A 23,532-nucleotide genomic window follows, 5' to 3' on the forward strand; every position below is an offset into this window, starting at 1 on the left:
CCTATGAGGGAATAAATGTTTAATGTGTTCCAAACACAAATCATTTGAGAGATTAGACACATTTTGGTATCATATATATTCCTACTCTCTTCACTATTAGAATGATTAGAAACAGGAACTATTTTCCTCTTAACAGGCTATTTTAAAATTAAAAACATAACTTATAATGGAAAAGAATTAAAAAAGAACATAGATGTATACATATATAACCGAATCACTTTGCTGTACACCTGAAACTATAACACAATACTGTAAATCAACTATACTTCAATAAAAAATTAAAAATAAACTGTGTAGGAAGATATAGTTTCACTCTCATGTACTGTTTGAATTGTATATCTAATTATACACTACTCTTCCAAAAATTTGGTCTTAATCCAGTTTTGTTAAACCCAGAAGGCAAATTATAACACTATATTTATGAAGATTACAACTTTGGAATATTACATGTTGAGACATTAAAAGTTTTATTTTTTGTGACTGATTTTCTAGCTCTTAAAACATGTCCATAGGTGCTACCAAAATTGACCAAAGATCATTTAAAGACTTAATTACAGTATTAAAGCGTTTAGTTCCAGGTGCCACTATTACATTATTTGTGACAAAGATGATAAAACAGCAGAGTAGAAACCAGACGGTAACACTGTTTTGTCGACTGACATAAAGGATTCATCACGTATGTTCCTTAATGGCAGATGAAACTTGTAGAGAAAGTGGTGACAACTACGGAGAAGTCCTCTACCCGCCCCTGTGGCCCAAGGCCGAGGCAGGTTAAGGCTACTGTGCAGGGGCTGCATTTGAGGGCTCCAGCTCTTCTTAGGTTATTAAAATACATGTGCTTTGTTGTTGTTTGTTTTCCCCATGACTTTCTCTTCTTACACTTGATTTATAAAAGAATTAGAGGAGACAGCATGGAAAAGAAACACATTAAGTTTCTGGAAAAATTAACAGCAGTTTAAAAGTAACAGTTACCAGGGCTTTCCTGGTGGCGCAGTGGTTGAGAGTTCACCTGCCGATGCAGGGGACGTGGGTTCGTGCCCCGGTCCGGGAAGATCCCACATACCGCAGAGCGGCTGGGCCCGTGAGCCATGGCCACTGAGCCTGCGCGTCTGGAGCCTGTGCTCTGCAACGGGAGAGGCCACAACAGTGAGAGGCCCAAGTACAGCAAAACAAACAAACAAACAAACAAAAAACAGTTCCCAAAGAATCATCCTCTTCCTGGTACAGAGCAGAACAAGTTCTAGTTGTCTTAACTTGTCCTACTCACCACTAATGAGAGTGAATGGTAAGATCAGTGAATTTGATAAGACCACTTTAAAGAAAAAAAAAGTTCATAATAAAAATACTCAAGAAACTCAATTTCCCCTCACCTTTCTCTCTGTCCTCTAGGAGCTAGTTAAAGCAAAAAACTCAGATAGCATTGGGTGACTTCCCACAGGAGTAATGTCAAAGCTTTGACAGAGCACTGCTGAATCTTCAGGAAAGACCGGTAGAAAGCTGAAGTCAGTGAGCGGATTGAAAGTAGTTAGTTTCATACTTAAAATACTTGCTTACATCATCAATAGCAAAAAGAATTTCAATACGGTAAAAAGATTTTTATCACATTCTAGCAAAATTTTTAAAAAGGGTAGTGTTGTTAAACATCCTGACCCTTAAAAAAAAATGTGCTTTATAATACATGTAAAAGCTGTGGATGGACTGAAAAACTGCATTCTTAAAAAATGATGTGGTCATAAAAAAAAAAGAACACTTTTATACATAGGATTTTATTTGCACTGCTATAACAATTTCATTATAGTCCAAGGGAGAAAAAGAAAAAGAAGGATAAAACCACCACACTGAGCAAATTACTAAAGCTTTTCTACTTTTAACAGGATTTTCCATCTGGTAGGTTTATTGTCATATCCCCTTCAAAACAGACAAGATGCTCACCATATTTTAAAGATTATAGGTTGCCACGGAAAGAAAAATTTTACACAGTCACTGTACATCAAGGGTTGAAAAACTGTCCTGCGTGAAAAATATATTTAGAAATCATGTGAATAAAAGAAAAAGAAAACATTATTGTGTTCAAGGAAAGATTAAAGTCCTCATAATGTGCCGTCTAAATGTGGACACTCATTCCTCCTGGAGTCGCTCAGGCAGAGGGAGTCCTTTCTTCCGCCCACCTCACTCATTATACTGTGTTTTTACCCAACAGTCTGCATTAAGGCAAACAAATCCTTTTCTGAAGAGGTCTTAAAGAAACTGTGGACAAATAACAAACTTTTGGCATTAAAACAGGTTAACACACACATAGCCTTTAGAATGTACATTAAGCATATTTCTCTCGGACTAGTGACAAGAAAAAGATGAACATGCTTGTTAACAATGTCAAAAAGTCTAAAATTCAGTGTCCAAGCAATTCCTAACGATGCTTCTGTAGCTTTAAGCTCTAAACAGTATAGAATTTATGCAAATGCATTAAAGAATTCAAGCTTGGCAAATTACACCCAAGCAGGTTATAAACTATATATACAGAAAGTAAATGATAAATACAGAATTGAAGGAGTCCTTCGGTTTTCCTTATAGCCTTGAAAATTGACAAACTTTTGAGGACAGTTCCATAATATTAAACATTAGGTAACCACAGGTGTGGGGAAACCTAACTACACAAACCGATTTAAAATACTCAAGATGACTCTGTAGTGTTCAATACAATTCAGTTCGTAGGTAAGGGCACAAGACAACATTTAACAAAAATAATCACGTCAATTGACCTAGAAATCAAATGCAAATAGATATGAATACAATCTCCAAAATCTGTCTTTTTAAGTGAACATTAACCATTTATTCAAAGTTATACAAGAATTTGAAGGATTAAAGTCTTCTTCTGTGACATAAAGCCATTTCGAAGAGTTTCATGTCTCAGCTGAGCAGGAGGGTGAAAGAATAGGTGAGTAGCCCCTTCTGGGCAGCGAGACAGTAAAAACAGACTCAACAGCAGCCTCCCCCGGCCTGCTGTCCTCCCTGACTGCCTGCGTGCGTGGCGTTAGTAGCAGCATGCTGAGGGCCAATTTTAATGCCATTTGCCTGGAATGAAAGACAGAAGGATAATAAATGTATCTGGAGCCAACCAGACAGTATAATTTAAATTTAAGAAATCCTCTGGTTTCTTAGTGGCACAATCTTACCAAACAACTAAAAAAAAAAAAAAAAAAAAAAAAAAAAATATATATATATATATATATATATGCTAAGCAGATTTTTACAACAATTAAAACAATATCTCTCAGGGGATGTTCCTTCCTTTTAAAATAATACTTGTGGAAATATTCCTGCAAACAATTCCTTATCATACCAGGTACTGCGTTAACAGAAACCAGAGTGCTGCTTTTAAGGGAATTCTCACAATGGAGAGATTGTTTAAAACGTAATCTTTAAAAGAGAAAAATATGCAAAGCCTATGCTCCTCTAATACAACGTACAATCTTTCCTCTAGACAGCGTTTCTGTTCCATGTTGAATCAGCTGTACAGGCTAAGGGCATATGAGTGTTCTGTGTCATCAATAATTTCTATGATCCCCAAAGACATGGCAGCTTGCCAAGAACCCACACACAGAGTGGTTCTTTCATTCATCAAACTCACACTTATGTCTCAACCTTCACTCCCTCAAGTGGATTTTACCTAAAAATACAACACTCTGAGAAAAGTAATACAGTAGCTTCAGAAATTAAGCTCTTAAGGAAACTTTACGTCACAGTAAATCTCAGATTTATAGTGCTTGGCAGTTGTTCTGCAACAGTAGTAGCCTTGGGGTTTCTGGCACTAGCTCAGTATTGACAGCAGCTGATGTGGTTTCTTTTCGCTCTTCTGACTCCTCTTTAATAAAAAGCATGCCCTATGGCTCATTGGTTTTGCCCCCTCTGGGCTGGTAGCAACTTCTTGAGGAATCAAGAAGTCAGACTTGGCATCAGGCCAGATAAATCGCACGGCCTGTTGGCTCCTGACAGCACATTGCAATCAAAGCCACGCCAGGCACAGTAAAGCACTCAGCTACTATATGAAACCAGACAGAGACAATGAACATGCCCTTTACAAAGACGCCCAATTACTGTGCAATTTATATGGCATTAGTCTCTGAATGGTGTCGCCTTTAAATTAACTCAAGGTCTGTTGCCATATAAGCCTGGAAAGTATGGGTTAGAAACTTTATCACTACAAATTAAAAGAAACTGGAAAATCAAACACTTTTTGGAAACCCTAGGCAAACTGTTGTTTGTTTTAGCCAAGAATATTGAGACAGATAATAAAGAGGCTCTCCTGCACATGCCAAGAGATGCACACACAATGTCTTCCTAACACAGTGCTTCCTCACTGCACCTGGGGGAGGAATAAGGGTTTTTCTCTTGGAAGCAAGAAGTCTTATTATAGAATGGCAGAAACATTTATGTAAAAGTAAATAATATGCTCTTATCCACATAAAAATTCTGAAATAAATAAGGGCAAATGCATAGTGGTGATTTAGGTCAAAATGATGGCCTTTGGTAAACACTCTGAATTATTTGTTTCAAAGTTACATTTTATCCTAATCATGTTGATCAAAACTGGCTCAAAATAATTTTACAAAAAAAAAAAAGAAAAAAAAAAGGAAAAGAAAAGAAACCCACAAAAACAAACAAAACAACTAGTGCCAACTGCCAATTACATATACTAACTCAGGCTCCTGAAAACACACTATGCTGAACTGGGAGTAACTTCCAATTGGACGCCTCCCTTCTCCGCACCAGACACAATGGAGAGAGCACCTTGCATTAGCTGACGTCGCACACGCATTTACACACTAGAAAATTATTCCCAAAGCAGATGACACCATATGGATGTGTAGATGAAAGTGGATTTTCTTCTCTCTTTGGAGGATTTATATTATTTTGCATTGCTTGCAATAAATGGATAGGGTCACTTACTTTAATCCGTTTTCACAGATAAAGTGATGCTTCACTAGAACATAAACATTTAGCTATTATACAACATATAACAAATTTTCAATGAGAAGATTATAAACGTATGTGTTAACTGACATCATAGATCCATTTTAGGAATTTTAAAAAGTAGAAATCTTGACTCCAAGTAATTAAAATTCAATTCTAAATTAACTAGCCAATAATATTTATATATATATATATACCTCATTATTAATGTCAAAGACTCCTTCTTGGATTTTTTCATAAATTTCTTTTGCTGTATTAATAAATGCCTGAAATATAAGGTAGAGAAATTGGTTCAAATTATTTAAAACCACACAGTAAGAGAACATTATATAAAAAGCTCCATAAAATATTACAATGCTCAACATAAGAAAATCAACCAATGGAACACACCATATTAATAGAATAAAGGACAAAAACCACATGAGCATTTTAATAGGTGCAGAAAAAGCATTTGACAAAATCCAACACGTTTTCACAATAAAAGCATTCAACAAACTAGAAATAGAAGGGAACTTCCTCAAGCTGATAAACAGCATCTAAGAAAACCCACAGCCTGTATCATACCCAGTGGTGAAGTCTGAAAGCCTTCCCCCTAAGATCACGAACAAGACAAGGACGTGTGGGAACTAACACCAGTAGTAGCAACAGCCAAAAAGTGGAAACAACACAAATGTTCACCAACTGAAGAATGAAACCCAAAATGTGGTATAACCATACAATGGAATATTATTCAGCCATAAAAAATGAAGTACTGGTTCATGTGACAATGAGGATGAACCTTGCTAATAAGTAAAATAAGCCAGACATGAAAGACCACGTATAGTTCAATTCCATTTATATGAAATGTCCAGAAGAGGTCAATCCACAGAAGGAAAATAATTATTGGTTGCCAGGGGTTAGGGGAAGGAAGGAGTGGAGTGATGAAAATCTTCTGGAAGACAGTGGAGATGGTCACACAACTTTGTGAATATACTAAAACCCATAGAATTCACCTTTAAAAAAGGGTGAATTTTATGGTATGTGAATTATATCTCAAAAGAAAAAAATTCATGACTGGAGAAGGGGAAGGGGGAGGGGGAGACCATAACATAAGAACAGCACACCTGAGAAAAACATGTCAATTAGATAAGCTGCATAGATGTCCATGTTGAAACTAGCTTACTTCTGGAGGCCACCGTTCCATACAGGATCCTTTTTCCCAGACAATGTATTACTTAACATACAGTTTGGCGGGTGGCGGGGGGTAATAATCAAAGGATGCTTATGATAAAGAGATAAAGGCAGCTCAACTTCTATGCCATGTTGAATAAAGTTTCACCCTTTTCCCATACAGCATACTACTAAATGACAAGAAATTAGCATGAGAACATTGTAACCAAATTAAGCCTCTAAATACCAGAATCAATCCAAAAGCATTCTATATTTATGTAAGACATTAAGATATTTTACACATTATTGCCAATGCTACAGAAGGTGTATACAAACTCAGGTTCTAAACTATCAGATATGAGAGATAATAGTATTAATATTATATTCAATTAGCATTCTATAAAAATTCATAAAAGAAGGCTGTTCTCCACTACTACTGATACAGACCTAATTCAAAATTTAAAAAGTAAACAGGTCCATGGAGAGGAACACATCATATCTTTCGTCTTTTCTACACTGTAAATATCTGACTGCTGAACCTGCCACCAGAGCTTTTGTTTCCTAATTAACAGGACTGATATGTTTTCACCTTTAAGGCCCTACAGCTCCCCAGAGCAATCAATCTACTGCCGCTCAATTACTGCACCAAGAACACACCAGTCAGTGCAGGGCGCGTGAGCGACTGCGGCAGGCGCGCAGAAGAATGAATATGCATCAACTCTAAGTGGCTGATCGAACCATCAGAGAGGGTCACGAGAACTTGCAGAGAAATAATGAGAAGAATTAATCACTGCAGATTCACAAGGCACTTCGGAAGCCAGTGTGCTTTTCCAGTGTGCGCTGGAGCTCAAGTGAAGGAGAAACTGGCTGTCAGCCAACTATGAATTGATTCACATTCCTCAAAATGGAGGTTATCCTTATAAATAAGGGAAAACCTAACTCTATTTCCAATAACATGTCAATTACGGTGATGGCCAGGCTAACTAAATATTGAAGTCAACAGATTCATAAATTCACAGAGTTGGAATTCCTGCCAGGGGCACCCACATGTGTACATTTCACTAGAACATTAGAACTACAAGGTCCCATAAATGAGTTATAACTTCATATAAACAAGCATTTATATTATAAAAGTCATTATTACATGTGCCATTGGATGTAAATAAATTGGCTTTTTGCTAATCTGTTGATGAATCACTTTAAAAACTGGCTTAAGAAAGCTATGTCTTTATTTATGCTAAAATTTCCAAGTCACTACTTATTTTATTACTTAAATAGTATACTTAATACTTTATTTAAGCACCTTCAAGAATAGCTGTACCCAATGGACGTAAGAGGTATTTTATATCAGAAAGACATGCAATTAACTCCATTATAATTAAATATAGCAAATGGTTTTCTTTTCTAATTCCCATCATCTCAGTGAAATACTCTTTGGACAATGCTACAATTTACTTGTCATCCAACTCTCTGATTACATATTAAAGACACTGAAATAAAATATTTTCCACTTCTCTGAGCACACTATACAGAGGACACTATATAAATGGATTGTTTTATTTACATCATGGCAAAAATTAATATTTAATATATATTACTAAGTGATTAATTAATGATCAATTTTAAGAAGTCCTTAAGAGTTTAAAACCAATGTGACAACTGTAGACATCAGTACACCTCTTTTCAAAGTATGTGGCTGTGGACTGAAATTGTTGAGTTCCCAAACATAATGAGCATTAAGCAAATACTGTTAAGGCTTAGTAGAGATAAAATAAAACTTCTAAGAGAACAGCCTTGGTTGTCACGGACAATAACTGTCCACTAAAGCTGCAAAGCACTTCAAAAACTCAGAAAGACAAGAGATACATATCTGTTACAATAATTGACTAGAATTTTCTTTCATTGCTCATTTCACTCCAGTCACTAAAAATCAATCTCCATATATATCTTTCAAGGAAGAGATGTAACAACCTGAAATACCTCTAGAACACAGGAAAAAAAAAAAAAGGAAGAAATTAGCACCAATAAGTTAACTAAATAGATACTACAAAGCCTTTACACTAAAGCTCATGCTTTTTTTTTTTTTTTTTTTTTTTTGTGGCTGTGCTGTGTGGCTTGCAGGATCGATCTTAGTTTCCTGACCAGAGATTGAACCCGGGGCCCCGGCAGGGAGAGCGCAGAGTCCTAACCACTAGACCACCAGAGAATTCCCTACAGCTCATGCTTTAATAGGACAGTCTTAAATTGAAATTCCTTCCAATTTTAGACATCATTTTAACTAGTTTTACTTTTTCTATTCCCCAGGCTACAGAAGCAAATTATGAAAAGGAGAGGGAAGGAGAAAGAGAAAGAGAGTGAGTGTGAGGATGTGTCTGTGTGAGAGGCCAGCGGGGATGTGCATGTGCGGTTTTGGGGAAGAGGCCACGGGGGAGCCCGCACATGGCAGCGGCTGCGGGAGCAGTGGGCCTGTGTGAAGATGGGCTCACAGCTCCTGACTGAAGAGGGCATGTGTTGGCCAAGGTGGCCCGAGTCATCAAGGGGAGAGAGACTCAGGATTTCCTGTTTAACATAAGTAACACAAAACACGTTCTTGAAACGTCTTCATTATTCTTACGAGTTTTGATGTTTACCAGGGAAAGATTTTGTAACAATTAACTTATCTGGAATAGTTATTTCCTTACTATCAGAAAAATGAAACAAGATGATGGCATAACTCCAGAAAATTTTTAGCACTGCTTAATTAACATAATACTCTAAAAACATGACATCCTAAATATCACTGCAGGTTTTGTGACAAGTCAGAATTACAAACATATTCATCTATACTCCATGTTTCAAATATAGTCAAATCTGAATATTAGTTAATAGATTATAGAACAGGAAAAAACATTTGCTGAGAAACTGATGTGAATGGATTTCATTAACCCTGTGAAACAATCTAGGCAGATCCACGATTAAGAAGTATAAGAGATTTCCTTGCAGCCAACTTAACTTGGCAAGCCTCTGGCCTTCCCATGCAGCGCTGCACACCCGTATCTGAAGCCTGACTCTCTCTACATTTTCCCATTAGCTCCCCGCTCTGCCCTACTTTGATTAATTGCCATGTCCAGTCCTTTACCTTCATTAGCCATTAATTGCCCTCCACCTCAGACACTAATCTTTCAACCCTTGGCAGTAGTTATCTGAATGATTCTGATAATACCTAAACTTAAGTAAGTTTTCAGGGACTTCTATAGCACAAATTAAAATAAACATAACCACAAAGAACTAAAAATGTATATCCTACCTATTACCTGGCCGTTACCCAAGGGCACCTATTCACTTGCTGCCACAGATCTGGTCCTTCTCTGGGTACCATGGAAGGTCCAGGGAAGAGGACGACTGCCGTAGTTCCTACTGCTGCTGAACTAAAACAATTTGGTTGGGAGAATCTCAGTATGAGGGCTTACATTTCGGTTGCAGATGCAGGAAAAGTAAACTCTGCCCTGGCTTACAGGGACAGCGTGTGCAGGGCAGGACCAAGGCAGGTCTAGTTGTGGGCTATGGACACTGGGCTATGAGGGCCTTCACAACAAACGAGGGGGAATACAGACAAAGGGGAACACGGAATAATATTTTGTTTTTATTATGGTTTAACAGTTTTTAAGGCAAAATACTGAAAACTAGTCTACAACAGAATAACATTTCAATTGTTTCCTTGTGTAACATGCTGCCACCTGGTGGCAAGATAAAAATTATAGCATCTGTTAGGTAAGAATTCAAAATAAATTGAAGTGTCTTCGTTTTATTTAAACATCTTGAATAGATGTGAGTCTTTGGTTCTCTCTGAGAAGTGGGAAACAGAGAGCTATAGGATGCTGTTTAATTTTCTTCTCCATGCTAATCAAGGCTGTGGACATTCCAGGTGTCCATTTGCCAAAGCTTACACTAACCAATATTTACCAAATATTTACTATGGGTCAGTCACTATACTAAGTGATTTACACAGGTTCTCGTTATTTCTGAAAAGAAGTTCAAAATATGTGTAAAAACGAGGAAATTAATTGTGCGGGCTGAAGCTGTATCTCCCAGTTTGCTAGCAGAATGGCGAAGGGGAGGCTCTGAGCCAGGCTGTCGGGGTCAAAGCCCAGCGCCACCTCTTACCACACGTGTCTCTTGGACCTGCTGCTTTGCCCCTCTGTAAAAGGAGGGCAACCGTGGAGCCTAGTCCAGACCTGCTGGCTCGCAGGCGGACTCGGCACACGCCCGCCCTCAGCACCACGGGGTGTCGGAGCATACCACCGCGGGAACGAGAGGAGAAGCTGGGAACGAGAGGAGAAGGGGGGACTCAGGAGCAGCCTCCTCAGCGAATTAAAATATCCTGATTAGATAGAACTAAGCATCAAAAGGTAAGTTAACATATAATGTGTACGGTGAGCCGAAAGAAGAAAATGTATTGAGATAAGACTTTAGTATTATGCAGACAGGAAAGTCCTGCGAAAAGAACATCAGACGAGAAGCAAGACAGGCGGTTTACACGTGAAGCTTCGTCGAATTCCGTGACGGAAAATATTCTGGTTGGAGCTGCGTTAGCTTCAGGAGAGCCTCCCACACACCGCGGCCGATGCAATGGCTTCAAGCACGTTCACGGACATGCCGCGGGGGCCACCATTTCCTCCCCCTCCCCCTCACTTTCCGCGGCATCCCCTATTCCAAAGTAGAGTAGTTCTGCTCTTCTTTCTTTCATCCAGTTTCCTGTGTTTCATTAGAACAAAGAGGGCTGCTGCTACATCTACTGACCTGTCATAACTCTCACTGTACAGACGGCACTGGGCTGCCAAGGAGAAGTGACTTGCCCAAGACCGGGCACAACTGTAGCAGAAGCAGGGTTAGCAGGATTCATATTCTGCCCATGTTTATCCTCTCTTTATTAGGATCACTTATCTTTAACACAATTCAAAGGAATTTTCATTTATTTTGCTTATGTTGCCACTAAAATTGAAAATAAAAAGCACACAATTATCCTCTTAAAAACCTTCTAGCTAGAAATTATTGTGGATTGCTAGGATTATTTTTGGAAGTACAAAATATTTGTGTTACTTATAACACACAGATATGTTTAATTCCTTAGTAATTTAGTTCTTCCATTCAACAAGCATTTACTGAGTGTCTGATTTGTACCAGGCACAGAGCATACACTCAGTTATATACTTGGGTACATGAATGTCTTTGACCTCAAGGATGTGGGAGTACTACAGGACAGATGCAAATCCAAAATTGGCACGTAGCACGAAAACCTCCACAACAGCTGTCTAGAAGGGTAACGTGGCATGACCGCTTCTGCTGGTAAAAAAACTGTCAAGAGAGAAAGCCCCGTGAATGAAGGCTTGAAGGAAAGTAAGCTCCCACTCATTTATTAGGAAAATTAAGGGGAGGAAAGACTGGTCTGGACGGAGAGGCAGACTTTAAGCTCAGTTACAGGGGAAGCTGGGGACAGGGAGCCACGTGGGATGAGGGTAGACAGGGCCCAACAGACCTCAAGGAACCTTGAAAAGGTAGGAAGCAGGCTGGGGACAAAATCAGAGGCTGCTCTAGAGGAGGAATTCTAAGGAGGAAGGTTGGCAACAGGAAGGCCAGTAAGGAGTTGAGAACTATAATCAAGGTAAGAAATGAAGGCCTGACAAAACAGTGGCAACCAGAATGGAAGGCAAAGATCAAACTTAATATCTCCTTTGGAGAAATTAACAGGACTTGGTAAAGAACACGGTAAGGATGACTCCATTTTTGGCTTAAGTGACTGAGGTGGAAGGGTATGCCGTGAAACAAAAAAGGAAGAAAATCAGGTTTCAAGGAGGGAATGAAGAGTTTACTTTCGACACGTGGAAGGATCGCTAATGCTGATGGGAAAGTCTTGGTAGCTGGTGATCTATATAGTTGTGTAAGTGCATAACATGCACCTAACAGCATGAGTTTCTTCAGAAGTGTTTAGCTACCCTGGTTTAGAAGTAGAGAAATTGGACGTAACTTTCAAAGTTAGTTTGGTTTGGATCATCCCTGAAGTCCCCTAGGGTGACGGCCAAACAAGGAGCAGAGAAGCTGACGCTAGTCCGCAAAGCCTTCCAATCTGTGGAAGGGAGTAGTAAATATTTATTACACTAAGCTCCCCTCAAGGGATGCTGGAAGCTTGATAAGCTCAGGTCAGATTTCCAGTGAAAAGCCCCGTGGTACCCATGACACTGAGAACAGGGTTGAGGGGTAACACAGCTTTCAGTTTACAGCTACATTCCAGCTCTACAGAAACATCTGTTCCACCACTTACAACACAGCCCAAGGCAAGGAAGATGTCCCCTCAACCCAAATTCTGTCTGTAGATCTCAAGTAGCAGGACAGGACGCAAGTATTCACAAGGTGCCTTGAAACTGGTCTTAGTCACTAAAGCCTTACTGTCAGGTGTTCTCCCCGCCCCACCCCACACAGAAACCCACTGACCCTGTCAAGGTTAGATGTCTCGGCAGCCTACTCCAGTGTCTTCGGGTCAGGTGGCTGTATTTTCAGCTGTCATCTTGGCTATATCTTTAGTGCTTTAGCAGCTAAGCCAGGAATTTCCAGCCCTGATTTTTCAACAGTTTAAGGTATTTTTAATTACTAAACTTTTGCCTCAAAAGTTTTTGATGTTTATATATTCTTCTGGTTTCACATAAATTTCCAATCTTAATTTTAAGTAAAATTGATGAATATTAGGGAAAAATCACCCATCAAATGGCTAAGAGATTGAGAATGTTTGACAAAGTGACAACTGGTTGACAAACAATATGTTTATTTCACACCACTATCACCTTTGGGTCCTAAAGGAAATATAATACTGTTGAAGTTTTGGTAATGTACAACTCTGAGAAAATGAAATTTTAATTTAGAGGGAATACACAGAGAAAAACAAGGAAGGAATCATAGAAGTAAATATATCACTTCTAGAATATTCGGACACCTTTAAAAAGTTGACCTGCAGCCTTTGGGAAGGGGTACTTTCCCTAGCCTGCCATAATCTTTGCTGCAGTTATTCCTGGGTCTAAAAAACCTCTTTCAAACCACAAAGACCCCAGGCGGCTACTGGAGGGAGCTCCCAATCAAAGGAGAAGCCAATCTATTCACCTGTGTTTTTCAAAACTCATAGGTTTTAGAATGCTTAGGGCAAAGAAGGTTTCGGACAGAATTCCACCTACAAGTTAACAAGTGAGACCAAAGCATAAGCTGATTAAAGACTGCGGGGAGAGGAGTAAGGTTAAAGTAATTAAATAAATACATAACCATCCAAACAATTATCTACCGTGTGGGGAGAAACTGTGCTAGGCATTGGGGATGCCGAGATGAAAAGACAGCCTATGTTTTCAAGGAACTCTGTCCTCATGTTGAGCCAACGTGAAAAACAAGGGTCATGACAGAGTCATGAGAGAGTGCGAAGATAATAAACCCCTGACACAGGAATGACTAAATACAGAGAAAGGAGCACATAAGAGTGGTGAAGGGGGCAGGGAGGGTGGGTCACGTGTCACGCATTCCAAGAGGAGGAATCAGACTCACTATATACCCTTGAAGGATCCGGTCGGAAGGAGGGCGTTTCAAGCGTGGAGAATACGTTCTGCGGAAGCAGGTCAGGGGCACTGCCCTGTGGACGCGCTCTCTAGTTTAACAAGAACACAGAGGGGAGGACTGGCAAATAAAGGGACCTGTCTTCCAAGCTAAGGAGTTTGATGCAGAAGCCGTGAGAAACCACCTCAGGGTTTTAATAAAGCTGGAGAGTGACATTCAATTTTCATTTTTAGAAAGATCTTATAGGCAACAGTGTAGAGGACTGAAAAATGAACACAGGGAGTCCAATTAGGAAGCAATCACAGAAGAGGACAATTTGGAGAGATATTTAACAGGCAGAAATAATAATACACACATGGAAGGCAATACATATTAACTGAAGAAATGAGTGTAAAAGGGTAGGGAAGGGGGTTGCTTTAGGATACACGAGAGTGCACATCTGCAGACTAGAGCAGAGGAGGGCTATCAGTTCAGTCTCAATGTGTTAAACCGGAGGCTCTGAGACCCACTCATGCAGAGCTGTCCAAGTAGAGCTAGACACACAGCCTAAGAAGGGTATTCATGGATTTAGGTGACATTTCAACGTGGAAGAAGGAGATGGTAAAGGCGTCTGGAAGGCTAGAGAGCACAAATAAAGTTTAGACCATGATATCATGGAGCTAAGGAAAGAGCAAGTTTATAGACAGAAGAGTAGTCAAAAGTATCACTTACCCACCAGGGACTGTTCAAGGTAAGAAGAGAAAAGCATTTGTTAGGAGGTCTAGGGTGACCTTGGCCATGATGGAGGAAGTCAGACTGTGAACCGAGGTGTGAAATCCAATGAGGAAACAGCGGTAGATCTTACTAGAAGCTAGAAGAGAACATATCCAGGAGAACAGGGACTGATAGGGTTTGTTTTTAAGATGGCTGAAACCTGATTATGTAATTATATTCTGAGAGCCAAGAATCAGTAAAGGAGAGGATGAAGATGATGAGAAGGTCTGAAGAAATCATGAATCTGCAGAGCAGAGAAAGGACAGCACTTGGCTGGACCGTCTCGTTCACTCACAGCCGGGTGACTTTCCAGCCTCTCCGCTCCCCAGAGGGAGCCCGGGTCACGGTACTGACATCACCTGAGAGCAAGCTGCAAATGCAGACTTTCAGGCCGCACCCCAGACCTACTGAATCATAAGCTGCATTTTAACAGGATTCCTAGGTGAAGTGAATGCACATTAATGTTTGAGAAGCACTGTTCTAAATACAACTGATTTGGAAAAAAATATTTTTACAAGATATTCTGAGCTTAAGAAGAAAGTAGTCTCCACTTCCCCCACTGCAACCTCTATGTGACCATGAAGTAAGAGAATTAGCAAAACTAAAGGACATCAATCCTTTGGCTATTACGCACCCTCCACCCCAATTCCACTGGGGCGGGGGGTGGGAATGGCTAAATCACACTTGGAAAACTCTAGGTTAAATAAAAGCCAACAAATTTCTTAACAGTGGGTTTTCAGAATAGGAATAACACACTACTATTGTGAATTCTGGTTTCCTAAAAGGGGGGTAGACCCCAGCTCCTCCTAAGCTCACCTGACCACGGAACCCTAGGCAGAAGCGATCATTTTAATTCATGCTCCTCAAAGAAGGGCAGGCTAACCTTCAGTGCTGCTATTCTCCACTGTGTGGCAGACAGAAGGGGAACGAATGGGGAACCTGGAACACCTGGGTTTGAGTCCTGACTACGTATGTGAAAGAACTCTGACAATATGCCATACAAATATACAACCACATTATTATTTCAGGGACCTGACATATTTTAATCATTTGAAAATACTTCTGAAAGAAACCTTCCACTTATGAGACACTCTTCTAAATGCTGCAAGCAAGATCACCAGATTCCAGTGGCTGGAGGAGCGTCCCTTCATATCAACTCCTCAGTGTGTCACAGGACAGACCACAGAGGTCAGATCTTCCTGGAACCCTGCAGACTAGGACACTAAACAAAGCTGTGGTTCTGGAATGAACTGCCAGAGGGTGGCGGCTGAGGAGGCGTGTAGCCAATGGGAAGCCTGGGCAGTTACCAGGCAGCATGATATCTTGATGTCCTCAATAACCTTTAAGTCTCATTTGAAAATTGAAGTCAAACTAATATTCAAAAATATTTACTGCTGGTCACATGGTCGATTTTTATTTCCTTATCAGCAAAATGGAGGTCAAAATAATCGTTTTTTTTTCTTTTTTGTCCACCAGAGGTAAAAGAGCCTAAACCTCATTTTCCCAATATAAGATGTGATGACACTATACATGCTCTGTATATTCAGCATGAACATCACTTGAATAAATGGTAGACAACTAAATACACGGGTCCCCCACCATATGTTATACACTCAAATATATGTGTATAGCATCTAAATATTAAGTTTAAAAATCTGTAATGGGAACTGAAAATGTAAAGGATGAGTTCTGGTCTCCTATTTCTATGGGAATACCACATAGGCAAGAATATTTTGGTTGCAATTGGCTTTTTAATTTCATTGACATTTAGGAGATGAATTCTGGGGTGTACCTCTACTATCACATTTAAACGTGCATTTCTTCAGCAAATAGCAAAAAGGATGAATGATAATTGCATGTTTGGAGCAACCCCAAGTTGTATAAAACTGACTAGAATCCACTTCATAGGAAGGGTGAATTCTCTTATTATAACTTGTAACTTGGAAATTATAATTTACAGTTTGGAAACAAATAAACATAATACGTGTGTACCACAGTAGTTTGCTAATACAGAGAGGTTTTATGTGGAGAGAGCTTTCTATGTTTGTATTATATAAAAAAGTGTTTCGGGGCTTCCCTGGTGGCGCAGTGGTTGAGAGTCCGCCTGCCGATGCAGGGGACGCGGGTTCGTGCCCCGGTCCGGGAAGATCCCACATGCCGTGGAGCGGCTGGGCCCGTGAGCCATGGCCGCTGAGCCTGCGCATCCAGAGCCTGTGCTCTGCAACGGGAGAGGCCACAACAGTGAGAGGCCCAAGTACAGCAAAAAAAAAAAAAAAAAGAAAAAGAAAAAAAGTGTTTCTTTGTGTGTATATAGTCTGTGTGTGGTGTTAATCTTTTTTTTTTTTTTTTGGTGGTGTTAATCTTATACATGATTTTATAAATATAAAATGATACCCATCTATTTAATAGTAGATCTATCTGAGAAATTCTTACCTCTGTAAGTATCTAGTTTAGGCAGACTAGGGTATCATTTTATTTTTATGCTCTTTATAAAATAATTTGAAAAAAAACTGGAAGTACAGTCTTGGGTGCCATTTTCCATTTATCATCCCAGTTGAAGACAAGCAGCATAAATTCAGGTAAGAGCAGAACAGTCGGCACATGAGAGGCTACAGTTAAAAGAAAAACATGAGTCCGCAATACTATAAGTAGAGCAGTGCTGAATGATGTTGCCAGCGGGGCCCCGAACTGGAAAAGAGAAGGACATCAGCGTGGTTTAGAAATATAATGAGCTTGGATCCAGCTGTCAGCATCATCAGCAAGACGATGAAACAGCTGAGGATTCTCACTGTAGAATTCACAGGTCAGAGCCAGCCCATAAAACAGAAGTGGGGCCCTTCATAACAGGACTTTCCAGTCTTCACTCTCTCCCCCAGGTTGTCATTGAAATGAAGCTTTTTTAGATCAAAATATACACCATCCTACCTACTACTAAATGAATAAAGAGGATTCATGTATTATGCTAAGTTGTTGGTGCTTCACTTCATTGATTTTAATTATATCCTGTTATTTTAGCTCAGTGTTACTGACATTTTGGACTCGGTAATTCTTTTTTTGTGGACAGCTATCCTGTGCATTTTTCTCTAATACCACTTTGATCCTTCCCCTCAACAGATCCTTCGTGGACGAAATCATTATGCTGAGTAAATCAGTACATCCAGAGATTAACAGTAAACCTATATCCAGCAACAACGCAACAAATGCTGGAAAAATGGTGCTATCTTATGCTGCAAATTGTCCAATTGCTTACAGGGAAATACAAGAGTAAACTTCATGGTCTCGACTTGCATTAGGTAACTGGACCTTGGTTAAAATATAAAGATAGACCACAGCACAACAGGAAAAGGAAACAGGTCTAGTTCTAAACTGAAAGGAATCATCAAGGTACCAGTTAGGCTTAATCTTAATGAATGATCACATAGTTTTAAATTTCTAAAAAGAACCCTTAGTCAGACGGTCCATGATCAGGACACTGGCATTTGTATAAATCATTCTATCTTTAAACATAATTATGTTTAAATAATTTATATTTAAAAATGGCTTTTAAGAAAGTTTTTTTCTTTAATACCGGAGTTCTCTAACTTCTCTACACATGAGAGCCAAGGACTGGCTAGGAATCAAGTACTTTTTAAAGATTATACAGAAGAGGACACTGACCTGTGAGCTGCCCGAACACCGACCACCACTCTTACTAGCTGACCAGGATGCACTCAGGATACCTGCCTTACTTTTTTAACTCTTCACATGATCAGCTCTCCCAGAGGGTCCTCAAGTTCAGGCAGTAAGCTGAGGATAAACTCCTGTCTGAGCCCACAGCCCAAGTTTCTACCCACTGTGCTAAACGGCCTCTCCCATGGAGGATGGCATAATTAGGCAAATCCAAGTCCTTAGAAAGCAAAAACAAAAGGTATAGCACTTAGAACAAACATCTTTGAAATGAATTATTATTTTCTCCAACCCCAAGTCTAAGTCACTAACTGATCAAGAATCTAAAGACCCTGTAAAACTAATGTATTGCTTGTTTTCAGGATGATTCCTCTTTGGATCTAATTCTAGCAGGCTAACTCTTGCTTAAATCCCAGAGAGCGTATACTGTAATTTTATGAGCTGAATAGTTTCCCACTGAGGCCTCAGCTCTCCTGCTGCAGGAGCCGGTGCTGACTGCTGTAACAAGGAGGGTGTCTGACAGATGCTGGCTTAGTTCTCCTTCCTTCCCTTTTCAAAGTAGAAAGAACAGGTTTTGTTAGTCTTCCCTGACCTCGAAGAAAGAAACTAAGTACCTGTTTTCCAACATCAATTGCTGAATGAAAAAAAAAAAGGGGGGGGGGTGTTATTCAGACTTGATATCAGATATTATTAAGGAATTACTGCTAAGTTTGTTAGGTATAATAATGGTATGATGGACATATTTTTTTTTAAATTACTGCTACTGAAATTTGTAGGTAAAATATTTCTGGAATTTGCTTAAAAACAGGGCACATAATAAAATAGTATCATCAAAATGTCAAAATGGTGGTAACTTCTGAAGCTAGATGATGCATATGTAGGTTTACTTTTTAAAATGGTGACACTATTTAAACTGATTTAAAATAGCAGCTCCATCAATCTTACTGTGAGGCTACCAAAATGCTTTTAATACAGGGGATGTAAAAAAAAAAAAAGGATAAATGTGTACTGTCATATAAATGCTCTTTACTTAATGATGAACTTAATTATTTTAAAGTCTGACATGCATAGAGGTCATCAATGAACTCTTTTTCAAAAAAAAAATACTAGTTCAAAACACCTAATATTTAGCCCATTTTTGGCATTCTTCCTTTAGTTACTTTGTACAACTCATCATTATCTTCCAACCAGGTGTTTTTTATTCCATATAGCCTAGCTGTCTTTTTTATGAATATTAGTGTAATTTCATGTTCTGCTTCTTCTGAGAAGTTGTATGAAGGAAGTCTATGCATAATAAAAATCACAACAGTAACTCTATTATTTGTTAGGCGTATGCTAAACATACAACATTTAGCATGGAGGGAACTGGTTGCATAAAAATTTGCTCTGTGTAAGAATGTGACAGACTCATGAAAGAGCCATACTTAACAAATAATGACAATAATTTGAAAAAGAGATCCTGGGGTCTTCATGAATTAAAAAAAAATCACTTAAGCCTTTATAATTATATTCCATATTCTCACATTAGTATTTCATTACAGTTGTGAGGTTTCGTAATCCTTAATTTTTATTTTTTAAATTGCCATTGTGATCTTAAAGAACAGGTTAAATTTAATTAAAGTTGCTTGTATGTGGTTATTACTATTATGTTTTGATCAAACTTTCTGAGATAATTACAGACTGACGTGCAGGTGTAAGATAATACAGAGATATCCTGTGTGACTTTCACCTCGTTTCCCTCAGTGGTGGTATCCTGGAAACGTACAACCAAAATAATGAAAAGGGATACAGAACATTTCCGTTTTCAGGGATCCCTCACGCTGTCTTTTTATAACCATACCACCTCCTCTTCTACCCTGACACCCTGGCTTAACACTGGCAATGACTAATCTGTTCTCCATTTCTCGAATTTTGTCATTTCAACCAAGTCATATAAATGGAATCACACAATGTGCAACCTTTTGGGACTGACTTTACTCATTAAGCATACTTTCCTGGAGATTCATCCAGGTTGCTGCATGTCACAACAGTTCGTTCTTTTTTAATGCTGAGTACTATTCCATGATGTGGATGTACTATACGCTTTGTCTAACTATTCATCCGCTGAAGGACATCTGGGTTGTTTCCAGTGTTTGGTTATCATGAATAAAGCTGCTATGAACATCTGTGTATGGGTTTCTGTGTGAACATACGTCTTCAATTCTCTCGGATAAATGCCCAGGGGTGCAATTGCTAGGTCATATGATAGATGCACACTCAGCTCTTAAAGAAACTGCCGAACTGTTTTCTAAAGTGGCTACACCACTTTAACATTCCCACCAGCAATGCACGAATGACCTAGTTTCTCCACATGCTTGCTAGCATTTGGTGTTGTCACTATGTTTCATTTTAGTGTGTAGTGATACCTCATAGAGGTCTTAATTTGCATTTCTCTAATAGCTAGTGATGCTGAATATCTTTTCAAGTACTTATCTGCCATTTATATATGCTCTTTTATGAAATGTCTGGTCATGTCTTCTGACCATCTTCTAATTGGACTATCTGTTTTTTTTACTATTGAGTTTCAAGAGTTCTTTATTTTAGATACTAGCGGTCCTTTGTCGGATATTTGGTTTGTAAATACTTTCTCCCAGTCTGTAGGTTGTCTTTTCATCCTCTTACCAGGCTTATTCATAGAACAAAAGTTTTTAAAGACTAATTTATCAGTTTTTCCTTTTATGGATCATGCTTTTAGGGACAAGCATACTTACTGCTAGAACCAAAAGATTTTCTCCTGTTTTTTTTCCATAAAAGATAAATAGGTAGAACATTTTACATTTAATTCTGTGATCAGTTTTGAGTTAGTTTTTGTATAAGGTTGTGAGACTTAGGTCCTTTCTTTTTTTTTTTGCTTATGGATGTCCAATTGCTACAGCACCATTTGTTGAAATGGCTATTTTACCCTGTGAATTGTTTTTGCACCTTTGTTAAAAAGCAGTTGGGGGCTTCCCTGGTGGCGCAGTGGTTGGGAGTCCGCCTGCCGATGCAGGGGACACAGGTTCGTGCCCCGGTCCGGGAAGATCCCACATGCCGTGGAGCGGCTGGGCCCGTGAGCCATGGCCGCTGAGCCTGCGCGTCCGGAGACTGTGCTCTGCAGTTGGGCATATTTGTGCGTTCTCTATTTGGTTCCACTGATGTTTCTCTCCCTTCACCAATATCACACAGTCTTGACAACTACAGCTACGTTAAGACTTGAAATCAAATAGAGTGATTCTTCTTACTTTATTCTTTTTCAAAGTTGTTTTAGTTATTCTAGCTCCTTTGCCTTTCAGTATGTATTTTATAATAATATTGTCAGATTATCTACAAAAAAATCCTACTGGAATTTTGTTTGGTAAGAGTTGGGTTAAACCTGTATATCAATTTACGAAAAAGTGACATCTTTACTAGGTTGAGAATTCCAAACAATGAACACAGTGTATGTCTCTCCATTTATTTAGATCTTCTTTACTTTCTTTCATCAGCATTTTGTAGTTTTCAGCATACATGTCCTATACCTATCATTTTTAGATTTATACCTAGGTATTTCATTTTCTTTTTGTGTGATTATAGATGGCACTGTACTTTAAATTTTGGTGTTCATTGTGAGTATACAGAAATACAGTAGATTTTTTATATATGTCTTGTAAAAATCCTGTAAACTTGCTGAACTCACTTATTAGCTCTAGTTTATTTATTTTGCAAATTCCTTGGGATTCCTACAGAGACAATCATGTCATCCACAAAATAAACAGTTTTATGTCTTCCTTTTTGAGCTGTGTGCCTTTATTTCATGCCTTTATATCATGAGAACAGGTATCCTTGCTTTGTTCCTGATCTAAGGGGTAAAGCATTCAGCCTTTCACCACTAAGTATAATGTTAGTTGTAGGTTTTTTTGTAGATGCTCTTTAACAAGCTGAGGAAGTCCTCCTCAATTCCTTTTTTTTTTTTTTGAGGGTTTTTAAACACGGCTGGTGTTGGATTTTGTCACATGAATTTTCTGCACTGACTGCTATGATGTGATTTTTCTTCTTTATCCTATTAAAATGGCAGATTATACTGAACCAGCTCTGTATCCCTGGAATAAGTTCCTTCTGGCCATGATGTATGTATTACATAGGCACATGTATATGATTTCATATGTTGTTGAAATTCTACTTGCTGATATTTTGTTGAGGATTTTTTTCATATATTAATAAATGTTATCAGTCTGTACCCTTTTTTTTTTTCCTTTGGTTTTGGTATCAGGGCAATATTAGCTTCTTAAAATAAATAAGGAAATGTTCTACCTCTTCTATTTTCTGGAAAAGATAGTGTAGAATTGGTGTTCATTCTTTCTGTAAATGTTTGGTAGAATCCTCCAGTGAAACCATCTGAACCTAGATATTTCTTTTTGGAACATTTTTAAATTACTAATTCAATCTCCTTAATAGTTATAGGGCTGTTCAAACACTCTATTTCATACTAGGAGAGCTGTAGTAGTTTGTGCTGAGTTTGTGTTCTTTTTGTCCATTTCATCTAATTTACCATATTTATGTATTATTCCTTTGATGTCTGCAGGATCTATAGTTATAACTTCTGTTTTGTTCCTGATATTGGTAATCTGTACCTTCTCTCTCTTTGCTTCTTTGTCAGTCTTGCTATATTATCTACTTAAAAAAAACCAGCCTTTAAAAATTTCCTCTATTGTTTTCCTGTTTTTGATTTCACTGATTTCTGCTCGTATCTTTATTATTTTCTTCCTTCTATTTGCTTTGGGTTCTTGAGGTAGGAGCTAAGATTCTTGATCTGAGACTTTTCCCTTTTCTAACGAACGTGGTTAATGCTATAAACCTCCCTCTCTGCACTGCATTATGTGTTTCCCACAAATTCTGGGACGTTGTATTTTACTTTTCATTCAGTTCAATGTATTTTTAAAATTTCCTTTGAGACTTCCCCTTTGACACACACATTATGTAGAAGTGTACTGTTTAGCTTCCAAGTCTCTGAAGAATTTCCCAGTTACCTGTTATTGATAATCAGAACCAAAAGAACTGAGAGGAGAAACAAATCCATAATTATAGGGGGAGACGATGATTGATTTCTAGTTTAATTCCATTGGTTCTACTGGTTTTTGCTTCATACATCTTGCAGCTCTGTAGTTTGGTGCACATAAATTTAGGATTGCTATTATCTCCCTGGTGGACTCTTCTTTTATTATCATATAATGTCCCACTCTGTCAACTTTATCTGGTATTAAGAGAGCCACTCATGCTTTCTTTTGATTAGTGTTTGTGTCATATGTATTTTCCCATCATTTTATTTTCAAACCACCTGTATCATTATATTTGAAGTCAGTTTCCTGTAGACACCATATAGATGGGTCATATTTTTGAATCCTCTCTGCCAAGCTCTGTCTTTTGATTGGT

The 23,532-nt window shown here is 38.6% G+C and overlaps 1 protein-coding gene across 1 annotated transcript in view; it reads right to left on the reverse strand.

Annotated features, from left to right (window-relative positions):
• Positions 1-443: 443 nt before the first annotated feature.
• RAB2A (RAB2A, member RAS oncogene family) overlaps positions 444-23,532 on the reverse strand; it is a 75,585-nt gene continuing 52,496 nt past the window's right edge. The window contains exons 7-8 of the mRNA XM_082674642.1: positions 5,169-5,237; positions 444-3,072 (exon numbers count right to left, since the gene is read on the reverse strand). Coding sequence (XP_082530768.1) covers positions 2,977-3,072; positions 5,169-5,237 — 165 coding nt within the window. The 3' untranslated portion in view covers positions 444-2,976. The remainder of the gene's footprint in view (positions 3,073-5,168; positions 5,238-23,532) is intronic.

The sequence above is a fragment of the Grampus griseus genome (assembly GCF_964374135.1).
Source record: "Grampus griseus genome assembly, chromosome: 17".
Classification (NCBI taxonomy): Eukaryota; Metazoa; Chordata; class Mammalia; order Artiodactyla; family Delphinidae; genus Grampus; species Grampus griseus.